The sequence below is a fragment of the Eschscholzia californica genome, unplaced genomic scaffold (genome assembly GCF_041429995.1).
Source record: "Eschscholzia californica isolate CP2 unplaced genomic scaffold, dmEscCali1.0.p SCAF_2, whole genome shotgun sequence".
In the NCBI taxonomy this organism is placed as follows: domain Eukaryota; kingdom Viridiplantae; phylum Streptophyta; class Magnoliopsida; order Ranunculales; family Papaveraceae; genus Eschscholzia; species Eschscholzia californica.
Window position 1 is genome coordinate 4,307,229 of NW_028238309.1, and position 14,555 is coordinate 4,321,783.

The following is a 14,555-nucleotide window of genomic DNA, read 5'->3' on the forward strand; positions in this document are numbered from 1 at the left end:
AAAAGATTCTACCCTCCATTAATCAGTGTACGGATTTTCCTAAATAAAAGTTCCTAACATGGATTTTATCACGTCTACTTGAACAATTATAATTAAGTTCCTGACATGGATTGATCTTATATAATCTTCGGTGTTGAGCTCAAGCTTATACTTCACCATGTGAGGTTGAGCTCATTGAATCACTACTAAATATAAATTTGCATATTCTCAAAATAATACAATTTTAAATTGTAGCTTCATTTTCAAATTTTGGAGTTCAAGCATGATGCAGATTTAGATTTGCATATGCTAAGGAAAATTGATAAAGTTATAAAATTACCTTTTAAGGTAACACCGTAATGATTTTGAGTTGAGCTTTTTTGGAATGTGAAAAGATTTCAGAAATACTATATTTACTAAAGTATAACTCGTCGTACAAACGCTATTAGAGATCAAGCTTAATGAAGTATGATAGTAAACAATATTGAAATCAAATGAATGAAATTAAGAGTATCAGATCTGATTGGTAAAGATTGTAAGGAAAGGAAATATAGTCATAGATGTATTGCAAAAAAAAAAAGTCCAAAAAATCTAAAATATAGCATACCTTGATTTTAAATCACTTCCTTCACTGTTCCATTAACCTCGATAAATTCTTTAGAGGATAATCTGGATAGAACAGAAAGAGCAGAGCTAGAAAGGGTTAGTGCAAAGAAATTATTCGAGTTTATGAACACAAGAAACATTTGGCATGATAAAGATAGGGAGCTATATTCTGAAAAGAAGATGGATCCTCTTTGAGAAAATAAAATTTGGCGTGAAAATGTTTGCCTGCAACATTTTATCAATTGATGTTTAATGTAGATTTGATTTTGAAAATAAGTTGATCTGACACATGAAATTGATTTTGGTTAGATCTGACAAAAAATAAAAATCGATATGACTCAAAATTGAGTAAGGGTAAGGAAACAAGTGGATAAAGATTAAAACTCTTTAGTTTCAAATTGGATTGTGATTTGAAAAAAATTAAGAGATAATTTAAGAGTGAATATGAGAACAGATTGAAACAAATCAAAGAAATGAATAAATGGTTAAGAGGACAACAAAAGTAACAAACTAAAATATAAAAGATTAATGAACTGCAAAAACATATCTCATCTAAAAGAAAATTTTAAGCTGTAAAGAAGATATGACCAGAGAAATAATTGTAGAAAAAAAATCTTGAAAATGAAAAGAATAAAAAGAAAACACAAACCTTATATTTCAGATAGTGTCCTTTTTGGTTCTACTGTTTTTATCAATCCTCCAATGGAGAATTGAGAAGATAGTAAAAAAAAAATTATAAAGATTAGAGGAGGGGAATGAAGAGAATTACTGAAAACAAGATGAAACATATGAAAATAAAAATACATGGCTAGGTTATATAGAGAAAGCTAATTTATCGCTTCCACCTAATATTCTTCTAGAAGCTTACCTAACATGCATCTAGAAGCTCCCTCGATACTAATGTTGGCCCCACAAAAGAAAAGTTTGGTAGGTTCCCAAATATGTCACCTACCACTTCAATAAAAAATATGTCAACAAAAAATAATCCGGTAAAATCTTGATTTTGGAAAGGCAACATTAAACTCCAACCTAATCCTGAGCCTTTTAGTTACTTTTGTAGTCATCTAATTTAAGATTTTGCTTCTTGTTTTTTTTTCTTTTCAATGATTTTGTTTTAGTTTCATTTATGTTCCATATTTGTAATGAATGGGAATTAATTGAAATTGAACTTCAGTGAACTAAAAATGGTGACACCCATTTAGATATTTGAACCAAAATTTAAACTGGTTTAGGGATATTAAACGATTTGTTTTGCCATTGGAAATCAATTGATATTGGTTAATGCCATTTTCAATTTGTTATGATTTTGAACATAAATTGAATGATCTAGGATGAAATAGAATTGGGTCAACTTGAGAAGAAATTAACAAATAGACTAATGTGAAACTGATAGAAATTTAGAAAAACCCTAAATGGTTGTGAGAACAAACCAGTATATCATGTTTTGCGTGCAGGAAAGGAAATGAATGAGATTGCTAGCAATACCAATTTCGTTATGTGATTCATGGTACCTTCCTATATTGTTTGGTGTAGTCTGAAGTATTATCCTTTAAGATTAATTTTGTTAAATTTACTTGATTAATGATTCCAAGAGGAAGTTGAAAATTTCTTAAGCTTTGGACGTCAAATTCAGCGGTAAGACATCTTAGAGGGTCAAGTCGGTAAGTTAGTCTAAATAAAGGGCTAAAACAGGCTTAACCCAACAATCTAATTAGGAAAAAAACGACAAAATGTTAACAAGTAATAACCATGTATAAGATTAAGAAGGATCGTTTAACATAAATAACATAAGAGATAAAGAAAAAACTTACAAAGATGGGAGAGCAGAAACCAGACTTATTCTTCAAAATAGAGATAAAGAGAAAACTTACAAAGATGGGAGAGTAGAAACCAGACTTAATCTTCAAAATACTTCGGCTTTATTAATCTTCTTGAAATTTTATTACAAACTACTATTACAGAGCTTGACAGAGAAAGAGAGAAGAAACTAAATACTTGGAAAGGAAAAACTTAGGAGAAAATAACTTACAACATTCGGAATTTATAGAAATTTTTAGATGACCGGAACAGTTCCGGTTTCCAGGTCTACTTCGTCGTCTTCTGATGAATAGTGAATAGTAAAATTGACTTTTTACTATTTGCCTTTTACTATTTGCCACAGTAAGCCGCCATCTACTGTTGGCACAGTAAGCCGCCTTCTACTGTTGAGAATAGTTCTTGACTTTTCCTGTCGAAATAGTTCTTGACTCTTCCTGTCAAAATAGTTCTTGACTCTTCCTGTCGAAACAGTCTTGACCTTTACTATTTAAGCTGACAATCACTATTTTGAATAGTGTCTTCTAGATGCTGATACTGTCGAATAATACTGAAATACGGATCAATTGTACAGTAACTGTAGCAAACTACTGATCTTTTTGTTTGCCTTTTGCAGATTTTAGTAACTTCTGAGAATGCACTTCGATGATAGCATCCCAGTAATCTGCCATTGAGGTATCCGATTTTGCTGATTTTGAGTCATCGAAATCCTCATTCGGATCTTGGCTTTCTCCAGCCAATACAGCATACTGATTTTCTTGAGATGACGAGTCATCTATATCTTGCTTCTGATGATGAGCTAGGAATTGATTTTTAATTATTTCCATAGCTTTAATCTGTTGATCTACAGATGAAAGGTTCGGATATTTTTTCTGAATATCATCCAATAAAAATTGGAAAATATTATCAGAAGGTGAAATAGATACGGATTTTTGAGTAGCCTTATAGGTATTTTCATACTCAATTACAGTTTGACAAATGAGTTTATGGGTATCTGTAATAGGAAATCCATCCCACCATTTGTAATGAAAAGTTCTGCTAATACATGGAATTAAGAGATCATCAAAGTGAAATTCTAGATCCCATCTCCATATCCATGGTATTTTGAACTCTGCCATATAACAGAGTGCTGATAACCCTTTTGGGGTTTTTTCTGCAGTTTTTCCCTTGAGCTTTGGATGATACTCATACCATTTTAGCCAAGGGTCTTTCAGTGTATCTGGTAAGAAACTCAGTTCTGGACCGAATTTCTCCCACCAATGCAGAAACCAGAGAGGGAAACCTTTTCCTTTAACAATTTCAGGGTTAATACTGATAAACCAGGAGTGTTTTCTGATCGGATTCTGATAATAGAACATGAATGACCATGCCAAAACATAATCCCAATAATTATAGTTTTGACCATTCAATTTCAGGCTTCTGGGTCTTGAGGGGTCAAGAGCCCATTCTGTTATATGTAAGACTTTTACTATATAACACTTAGAATGTGTTATAGGAGACTTGCTGTCTTTCAGATTAATATGGTGGTGTACCATTTGTACAGATTCTGTTTCATTCAAAATGGCTTCATAAATATATCTATGCTTGCCATCCTGGATAGGATAGTTTTGTACTCCTAAATACCGTTCCTTGATGTGCCATGGATCATGTTTCCACTGGACATCTTCTAAGGATACAGATAGAATTTTTTCAGTTATTAACTTTTTAGCATAAATGATTTCCTTTTTTAGGATATCTTTAGCAGTTAGTTTCGGATTAGGTTTATCCTGAGAGGATGATCCTACTACAGGGAATTCTGATAGAGAAGAAAACTTCCCTTTTTTCTGATTTACTCTCTTCGGATATCTAGATCCTCCTGCTCCTTTATCAGGTGGTTCCATCTTTATCCTGCAGAAATTCACGGGTTAAAAAATCAGGAAGAGAGTTCTGATTTCCTTTAATATATTCAATTTTAAAATCGAATGCAGATAATTCAGATTGCCATCTTGCAAAAATTTGTTTAGAAACTAAATTTTTAACATCCTTTTGCAAAATATCTTTTGCAGCACTACAGTCAATACGGAGTAGAAAAGATTGATTTAATAAATCATCTTGAAATTTAGAAATGCATTTGACTATTGATAACATTTCTTTTTTGATGGTGGAATAGTTTTTCTGAGCATTCTTCCACATTCCAGATGCGAATCTAAGTAATTCCTCTTTATTAGTAGAAGGGTTTTTCTGTTTTAGAATACCTCCATAACCAATATCAGAGGCATCCGTTTCAACAATTTTGAACCATTGAGGGTTTGCTAACCCTAAACATGGTAATTGTTTTACTCTAAGTTTGATTTTTCGGACTGCTTGGGTATGCTGATCATCCCAAGGTAATGGATTCTTTTTAAGCCTATCATATAAAATAGCACTATCCATTGCTATATTCTGGTAGTAGTCTGCTATATAATTAAGACTTCCTAAAAATCTTTGCAATTGATTTTTGTCTCTAATTTCATCAGGAAATTTAGAGGCAAATTCAATGCTTCTGTCAATAGGGATTATTGTCCCTTGACTAATATTCTGTCCTAGAAATCTAACTTCAGTTTGAAAGAGTTTCATTTTAGGTGCAGATATGACTAAACCATTTTTTCTGATAACATCTTTTGTAATTCTAAGATGTCTAAAATGTTGATCTATATTGGATGAAAATACTAATATATCATCTATATAGACAATAGTAAAATTTGAATACGGAATAAAAATATCGTTCATAATATTTTGAAATTCTGAAGGGGCATTTTTTAAACCGAATGGCATAACATTCCATTCATAATGCCCAAAGGGTACAGTAAATGCAGTTTTATATCTATCTTCTTCAGTTAGTTGAATCTGATAGTATCCAGATTTAAGATCAAATTTAGAAAATATTTTTGCAGAATGCAATCTATCTAAAAGATCTTTTTTGTTTGGAATAGGATATCTAATCCATTTCAGAGCATCATTCAAAGGTTTGTAATTTACTACAAGCCTTGGAACACCTCTTTCCTTTTCAGCTGCTTTATTCACATAGAAAGCGGTACAACTCCATGGTGAATAACTTTTTCTGATAAGCTTCTTTTCTAATAAATCTTGAATTTCTTTCTTACAAAGTTCAAGATATTCAGCATTCATTTGACTAGGACGAGCCTTAGTCGGAATCTGAGTTTTTTCATCAAATTCAGGTTTATAAGGTAAAGATACAATATATTTTTTCCTTTCCCAAAAAGCATTGGGAATATTGCTACAAACTTCGGTTAGAAATTGATTTTCAATTTCTTTGATTTTTAGTTTTATTTCTGGGGAGTTCAATTTCTCGGAAATATTCAAATTATGTATTTCTTCTTGTAAGAAGTTTAAATGAGCAGTTTTAGAATTAATTAAATATTCTAACTCATTTAAAGTCCTGGTTTCAGGGCTAGTAATAAATTCAAAATGTATTTTATGATTCTGAAAACTAGCATATAATCCTGTTTCATCTATCTTGTCATAAGGGAAAAATAAATTAATAAATGGAGTTCCCAGAATAACTTCTTGAGATAAATTTCGGATTAAAATAAAGGTTTGTGGAATACAGATTCCTTTATTACAAATATAAGCTTCAGGTAGCTTATAATTAATTGGCATTCTATCTCCACTTGCAGAATGTAGAGATTGTACGGTTTTTTCGAAGTATTTAGTCGGAACTAAACCTTCTCTAATACAGTTCATGTCAGCTCCGCTATCCACCAATGCTACTGCATTAGTAATGGTATATTCTTTGTTGATAACAATATTAATACTTATATACCATTTCTGATAGGTAATTTTCTGCATAGTATTTAAAAAGATAAGATTATTATCTAAAATACTAGATGGTTCTGTGTTTAGAATAGCAATCGATTTATCTTTTGATTGATGTTTTTCAGCTAGACTTTCTAATTGAGTAAGTCTGATATTCTGGTTATCTAACTCTTCTCTGATGAGTTTTATTTCAGATTTAACTATATTTACCTCACTTCTTAAATCTTGAGAAGTAGAAGGTTTTAAAGAAGTTTCTGGTTTTCCTTCAAGTCTTTGAAGTACTTCTTTCATACTGTAATGTTTAGTAATATTCGGTTTCTCAAAGGAACTAGGAGAGTTTTTTGTCTGTTCTAAGCAAAATTGTAATATTTTACTTTTTAGCAGAGGGTCTGTTACTTTATCTATCATAGATATTATTTCTGATTGAGTATCCGTTAAAACATTAATACTCAAGCCATTCATTTCTACAATGGCTTTCCAATAGTCTTGGTTTTTAGAACATTGTCCTGAACAAGGTTCCTTTTCAGATATATCTTCTGATTGGCTAGAAGATAGAAAGTCAATTTCATTGACATCCTCAGAGTCACTAGAAGATGAAGATTCTTCTTCAGTATTAGAGGTCAGGAAAACTTTGCTTAATTCAGCTTTTAGATTGTCATCAATTTTTAATTCATTCAGTTTTCTTTTGGTAGAACATCTATTAGCATAATGCCCTATTTTTCCGCATTTAAAACAAGTTTTATTACTTGTTTTTTGTCCTGATTTTGTTTCATATTTATTAGGAATATAATTTCCTTTAAATCTTTTCTTATGTCGAGGCTTCTGATAATAAATTTCTTTATTCTGTTTGTATTTTCTTCTTTTCTTATAATAAGATTTTCGAGAATACTCTTTCGAATCTCTAGAATTCCTTTTATGAGATTTTGGATAATCAATTTTCATATCATATGCAAATTGACTACAGAATTCACCAATTTCTTTTTTCCCATGCAAATTCTGTTTTTTCAATTGGTATTGTAATTTCATATCATTACAAATTTCTAATCCAGTTTGAACACAAGTAGTAATTATATGTCCATAAGTTAGATAACTATAAGAGATAATGTTTTCATTATTTTGATCTCTTAGTCTTTGTCTAACTTTTTCAGCAAAAAGAGGAGGAAGTCCATCAATGAACTTAGCCTTCCAATACTCAGAATTAGCATCATTGCGTTGCATAACTTTACAGATAAAGACATCTTTATACCATCTAAAATGGGTTAAAGATGGACATCTAAGGTTCTGTAAAAGTTCTCGACTTTTCTCTTGCCTTTGAGGATGACTCCCCACAAAATGCAAAAGAATAGTCTGAAGTAAAGTATAAACTGCATCAGGTTTAACTTGTGCAGTATTTGGTTCAGGTTTTGTAGCTGTGAAAATTTCAGTCTGCTGGGCAACAGTGAGAACATTATCCCACCATCCTTTTAAGGCACCAACAAAACCAGTAACAATGAATTTAGCCACAGCCGAATCATCATTACCACTAGCTTTGCAAATGCTGGCATACATTAACATTTTATGAACAACTTCATAAATTTGATATTCTGAAAGACCATCAATATTCCATTCATAAATGGAACGACCATTATAAGAATTCTGATTTTGATAAAAGTCTTCCTCAAAGAGGAGATCTTGAGGAGTAGGTCTTTTATAATAGGTCTTAAAACCTGTATTAGGTTCATTACCAAGTTTATATAACATGGTTTGAATTTTACTGATATCTGGTCCAGACTCAAGATCAGAGTTTTCAGTACTAGAATCTTGGCTAATAATATTAATCTTTAAATTTCTCATTCTTTCAATGATTAAATTAGCAAAGTCTATATCCTGTTTATCAGACAGTTTAAAGTCTTTGATTTCTGGACTAGGTTTAACATCTACTTCAACAATTTCTTTGTCTTTATTTTTTGAAGTGGATTCAACCTTGGTAGATAAAACTTTAGGTGTATCCTTAAGTTTTTCTTCAATACTACTCAATTGATTATGAATAGTATTTTCAATTCTGATTAATTGACTACCAATAGTCTGAAGACTTAGATTGGTATGATTGTGCTGTTTTATGACGGTAGTTACTGATTCACTAGGTATAGCATATGGAACTGCTTCTAGTGCTTTACTTTCATTGTCATTTTTAAGAGTCAAGGCTTCAGGTGGAGGATGAATAGAATTAATCTTAGTTCCATCACTCTTAGTCCACATTTTTGTATAATCTTCTATAACATGGATAGTTTTCTGATTAGGGTACCAATTATGAAACCAAATAGTAAAGGTTGTCATTTTTTGATCCCTTTCTAACTCTTGATAATAAATATTTTTAATATTTTCAAGAGTCCTACTATTAAAGGCTGCAAAAAACCAATTTCGGAAAGCTTCATGTTTTGTCATCATGAGCTCCTGATTAAGCCACTGTCTAGGTATTGATCCTGGACTATAATCCATAAAATTTTATAAATGGAAACTCATTTCAGATTGAGTCGGAGAAGTCCTCTGTTCTTTCTCCTGTTCAGTTGTCCAATTTCTTCAATATTGAGTGAACTAATGTTTGATGCACCCAAAAACTTCGCCAACGGTTCGGCAACTTGCCTCCCAAGATCATTATCTGCAATAGAGAGAGAATCCAATACTTTCTTCAACGTCGAAAGTTTATCCAAAAGTTCAGTTACTCCATCATATGAGAGGTCACAATTCTCTATCTTTACATCAGATAAAGGAGAATCTTTTTCAGACGCCTCAACAAAAAATGGGATCAGATTTCTGATTCCATCATCGCCGATAGGATTTTCACTTAAATCCAAGCTTTCCAAGTTAGGCATTTGGTGTAAAGTATATCTAAGACTGTTTATATCATCCTTGCGCAAGTTATTCCCCCGAAGATTAAGCACGCGCAAAGACCACAACGACTTGCTTGTTCCTACTGACGGCAAGCAGTTCGAGAATTTTCTGTTAACACCAGGAAGCCAACCTGCAATGTTGTTGTCAGATAGGTCCAGAATAGAGAGACCAGATGAAGCATCGAGAAGGGTATCAAAAACCATCTTTGCAAAACTTGGGCCTAGGCGATTCTCGGAAAAGTGTAGGAAACACAAGGACCTTCCTAAGGAAAGAAAAGATACGAGTCCCGATGGTAAAGAGACATCATTGCTTTCAAGAACACTTGATGCTTTTATTGAGAAGCACTGAACCCCATGTGTTTGAATCCCATCGGTGTATAAAGAATTACAAATTGCATTGGTCACAGATGATGAAAATTTGCAGTATATGAACTCAAGTGATGACAATGCATCACTGTTCTGTTTCAGAAGCTTGCATGTCCCATTGACGTGCTCTTCGGATTTGATCCCTCGTATGACCAAGCTTCTTAGCTTGCTGTACCTTAATAATCTAGATATCTCGGGAACACAGAGCACATTTTGAAGTCTCAAGCATCTGGTGTAGCATCCAAATTCATGGCAATGGTAGGATAGTTTTGAGTAGGCACAAGTTGTGTGACATTGGCATCTTGTATGGCCAATAGATTTCAGAATAGTGTCTGGAATTCTTATTTCACCGAGACATCCATCAAAAGATGGAAGTAGTGCTGCCTCCGCTGATTTATCTAAGCAATTCTGTAGATGTGTTTCCCAGTACATCTGCTGCCAGTCACCACTAAAACTAGTCAGCTCAAAACCTGGCAGAGTTTGCTTTGTCAACTGATTGATTGGTTGAGCCTGCCTGACACCATCAGGCCATCGTAACTCAAACAATGACTTCCAACTTAAATTGAATCAATGCCGCGTATAATTTTATGCCTTCGGAATCATTGGAATTTATATGTTCTGCACTGAAGCTTTCAAAAGGTAGATTAGAACAGCTTGACTTAACAGGAAATTCTGGGTGTTACCAACCATCTCATTCTTCCATTTTAGCCAAGGGTCTTTCAGTGTATCTGGTAAGAAACTCAGTTCTGGACCGAATTTCTCCCACCAATGCAGAAACCAGAGAGGGAAACCTTTTCCTTTAACAATTTCAGGGTTAATACTGATAAACCAGGAGTGTTTTCTGATCGGATTCTGATAATAGAACATGAATGACCATGCCAAAACATAATCCCAATAATTATTGTCCCTTGAATCAAAAAAAAATGTATAAGATTTAGCTGTCTCTTTCTTCAAATGATTTTAAATTTAAAGTGAATCTAGATCCCGATTTACTTTGATTTATGTTCCATTTTTGCAATGAATTAAAATTAATTTGAATTTGAATTACATTGGACGGGAAATTGACAAATCTGATATGGTAATAGAATATTAGGAAATGAATTGAATTTGATATTTAACATAGGCCGGCCTTAACATAAACTAAATCGGATTTAAGAAAATTAATTGATTTGAATCGGACCAATAGGTTTAGAAACATTAGGAACCTTTCCAAAAAAGTCCACCAACCCTTTGGTGTAACTGTTGGATTGTGGGATCGAGTCTCGGCGGAAGTAGTTTGCCATCAAGATTTATTCATGTAATTTAGGCAATATATAAACTAAATATTGTAATAAACTTTTTGGGCTTCAGGCCTCTTTCATTACGGTTTAAATTAGGCGTTTATCGTGCTCATCACATCTTCATGATGTATCAATGCCTTGTAACGACTAACGAAGAATCGATCAAAAAAATAAAAAAAAATAAAGAAACATTAGGAGCTATATTGAATTTTTTTTCTTTTGATGAAGTAACTGAATTGAAATTGATTGATCGTTGGTGCCTTTTTGTTTTGATTTTGAACGTAAACTGATCTGATTTGGGATGGAATAGGCTTGGGTTTAACTCCCACGAAATATTGACCTTGTCTGAAATAAAAAATGAACTTCAATTAATTAGTGTCTAACTTGAATTGATATATACCGAGTTATAGAAGGCCGCCGCCGCTTTGAGAAAACAAGTGTTGTTTAGATACAAAATTTTGAAGGGAAGTCATGCATTTTGTCAAATTTTGTGGGGTATAAAATTTTAAAAGAAAATAGTGCATTTTGTTGGATTTTCAAGAGCAAAACAATTTTTTTTTTCTTCTTCATTTCCGATCACCAACTTCGGCCATCCACCATTTTTCTCCTTTTACTCTCGCTCTCTCTCTCTCTCTATATATATATATATATATCTCTATCTCTCTCTCACACACTCTCGTCTCTCTGGTACACCTCTCCCTACTAAATCTATCTCCCATTTTCTCTATATAACTTTAACTTTGTCTCTCTCTCAATTTTACTGTTCTGACGAAATAAAGGGTTCTCTTTGTCATAGATAAAGGAGAGCTGGAGAGGGTTTCAGGCGAAACTCACCATAATAGTCACGAATTACCTCGTGGTCGAACGACTGACCATGAAACTCTTGAGGAGGGTTTTAGGGTTTCAAGCAAAACCATCCATGAGGGCTTCACCCAAACTCTTCGTCTAAGACGAAGGGAGATCCAGAGAAGGGAATCCTTCTCTTCGTCAGAACATGAGATTGAGAGAAAGATTTGAAGAAAAAAAAAGGTCGCCGACAATGGCAGTTTGTCGGCGACACTTACTGCATGGGAAGAAATGGTACTAGGGCTCGGGAAACAAAAAAAAAAGACAAAAGAATTCAACTCAAATTTCTTTACATCGGAAAACATTCTTGTTCCCCAAAGCGATGGCCTTATAGATTGGATTTAGATTTTCTTTTTCTTTTTTGATAGAAATAAAGTGTAGATAAAGATTGACAAGAGAAATTAAAATTTCGATTGCCATAAACATTTACTGACAAACCCTAAAGGTCGATAACAACCCCTTATTAGTGAATGGAAAAGGAATGAAATTACTCTAAATAAGGATCTCCTAGTGTGATGATAAGCAATATCTTACTATATCAATTGGTTTGGCAAAAAATATGACTGTTAGAGATTCTTTTTGTCAGGAGATTATTTAATTAATGATATCAAGAGAAACAGAAGCACAAACCCATCTCCCCTTAGGTTTGTGATTCCCTTTTTACGAGGAATCACAATATCTCCGAGAATGAGATTCTTGATTCATTCATGTGTACCATATACACGCCACTATAAAATGTTATTCCTAATAATCACACTTCTATTTTGTATGCCGAATATGATCTTAAAGATCATCTATAATTTAATTTATACCTACAAATTACTTGAAATGATTCAAAAGAAATCATGTCTCTTGAGTATCGATCACATGACATCTTAAATTTTGGAGGCATGTTCAACCAACTAGTTACAATCAATATGCAGTTACCAGTACTGAAAGACAATTCGTGCACATAAATCAATTTTACTTTAAAAACGAGAGGAAATCGACCAAAATCTAGTCGAAAACAAGACAACTGCCAAAAATGTTGAGAGGTATTCGACATTTTAGAGAGAGAGAGAGAGAGAGAGGGAGAGAGAGAGAGAGAGAGCAGGCCTTTCCCCTAGGCCCTAGATCATCTGGATCTCGATTTTTTAACTTTAACTTTTCGAAACCCGATCATTTTTTACTAGTAGCATATATAGTGCATGTGTAAATAAGGTAAATTTATTAACAAGTCAAATAAAATAAGATAAGTACTCGACGTATGTAATATTCACGACTGAGAGAATGAGTCATGGTTGCATTCAGGCCAGATGTTCGATTAATCGGGTCAGATGCTCCATCTGTACAGTAGTCTTAGTACTCCCTCTTAAGTTAAAGCAAGTACGGAAATGACGTTCAACTTGTCAATAATCTTGTGAAAAATAGTTGCCCCTAAAGGCTTTGTGAAGATGTCTGCAAGTAGATCAACGGTCGGTTTGAAGCTAGCTAGGAATGATTAAGTTGAATATTTTTCACGAACAAGATGACAGTCAATTTCAATGTGTTTGGTTCGCTCATGATTCATGAAATACCAGATTGTCAACAATGTGCAAAGCAACACTGTTGTAATATTGAAAAGTCAGTGGAGAGTGTGATCAAAACCTAGATCACAAAGGAGATACTTCAAACCAGACGAGGTCTGGTCTCGTCAGGTCTTGTTTCGTCTGAAAACCAGAGCTCCGACGAAGAGGTTCCTCCCCTTCGCCGGAGATATAGTGAGAGAGGCAGAGATAAAGAGAATAAAGAATAGAGAAACAAGAAGAGAGAGAAAGAAGAAGAAAAAAAAAAGTTTGAAGGTTGACGAAGAATTTGACGGTCGGTGACATTCGTTGAAGAAGATGATGAGGTGGCGAGAGAGATAAAGTGGAGGAAAGGGGTGATGAAATGCAGGAGAGAGGGAGAGATGAGGTGGCTTTAATGTTTTTAAAGTTTTGAGATTAATTTCAGTTGGCCTTGAAGGGTAGTTCTAAAAAAATTTAAAAGTTTTTTGTCGTTTGAAGACCAAATCAAACTGTCAGACAGTTATAGAGGCTGAAACGGCGAGTTGGACACAAATTGGAGGCCAAAACGAAATTAACTCAACGAGATCTAGACTTATCAACTAAATCAAGATAACTACTAAGTTTTTTATATCTTCAAGCGGGAGAGATTGGGTTTCATTGTTGCATTCGGCTCAGATGCTAAACCGGTATTCTAGTCTTAATAGAGTCAGTATAATTTACATGAAAACAAATAGATATTATTGCATTCGAATATAAAAAATTAACCGTGGAAAAAGAAGGGTAAAATCGAAAAATAAGTGATTATATATTACAAAATTAATACTTACAAACTATAAATCTCTCTCAAAATGATACAAGTCTGAAATTAGACCATTTACTTAACTCTAAGAATGATCATAAAAATGAAAACAACTCTACCTAAAATAATTAAGATTCTCATCTTCTTGCTTTAAACTCATAAATACAACTAAAAAGGTCATCTTCAACAACTCTTTCACGACTTCGAGACCTTTCTTTTATCGTTATCTGGTTTTGGGGAACTTGGAGTATTTTTCCTTTGGATCTTGGCCAACTGACCTTCGGTTGCCATCACCAACTTCAAGAATTCTCATCTCTTTGTGGACTTTTCTTCTTATGAAAACTCTTGTCTAGTCTTCTGGTGCTTCTCTCGCTTATTAACAAACCTTTCAATCCAATAATTCTTATTGTACCACAAACGGTTCCTAAAATTGTAGTCTTATGAATCGATCCATTTATTAATATGGACAGGACATAAAGAGCAGATCTAGAAAAAAGTTGGAGGAAAAAATTATATTGGAGTTTGTGATCACAAGAAACATTTGGCATGATACAGGAAAAGAGCTATTTTATAAGTAACACTAGGCACAACCGCCGCCCTACGGCGGGGGAATGCCATTTACGCACCACTAAAAAATAGACGTACAAAATATAATCTAAAAAGTTTTCAGAAC

The 14,555-nt window shown here is 33.4% G+C and overlaps 1 protein-coding gene across 1 annotated transcript; it reads right to left on the reverse strand.

Annotated features, from left to right (window-relative positions):
- Positions 1-8,693: 8,693 nt before the first annotated feature.
- LOC147555423 (uncharacterized) lies at positions 8,694-9,992 on the reverse strand. Its single transcript, XM_086657800.1, has one exon. The coding sequence runs from the start codon at positions 9,861-9,863 to the stop codon at positions 8,694-8,696; it is 1,170 nt and encodes a 389-aa protein (XP_086513926.1). The 5' UTR covers positions 9,864-9,992.
- Between the last annotated feature and the right edge of the window lie 4,563 nt (positions 9,993-14,555).

Bases quoted from the DNA above. Each gene is read 5' to 3' on its own strand.
- LOC147555423 (XM_086657800.1), bottom strand. From the start codon at position 9,863: ATGTACTGGGAAACACATCTACAGAATTGCTTAGATAAATCAGCGGAG.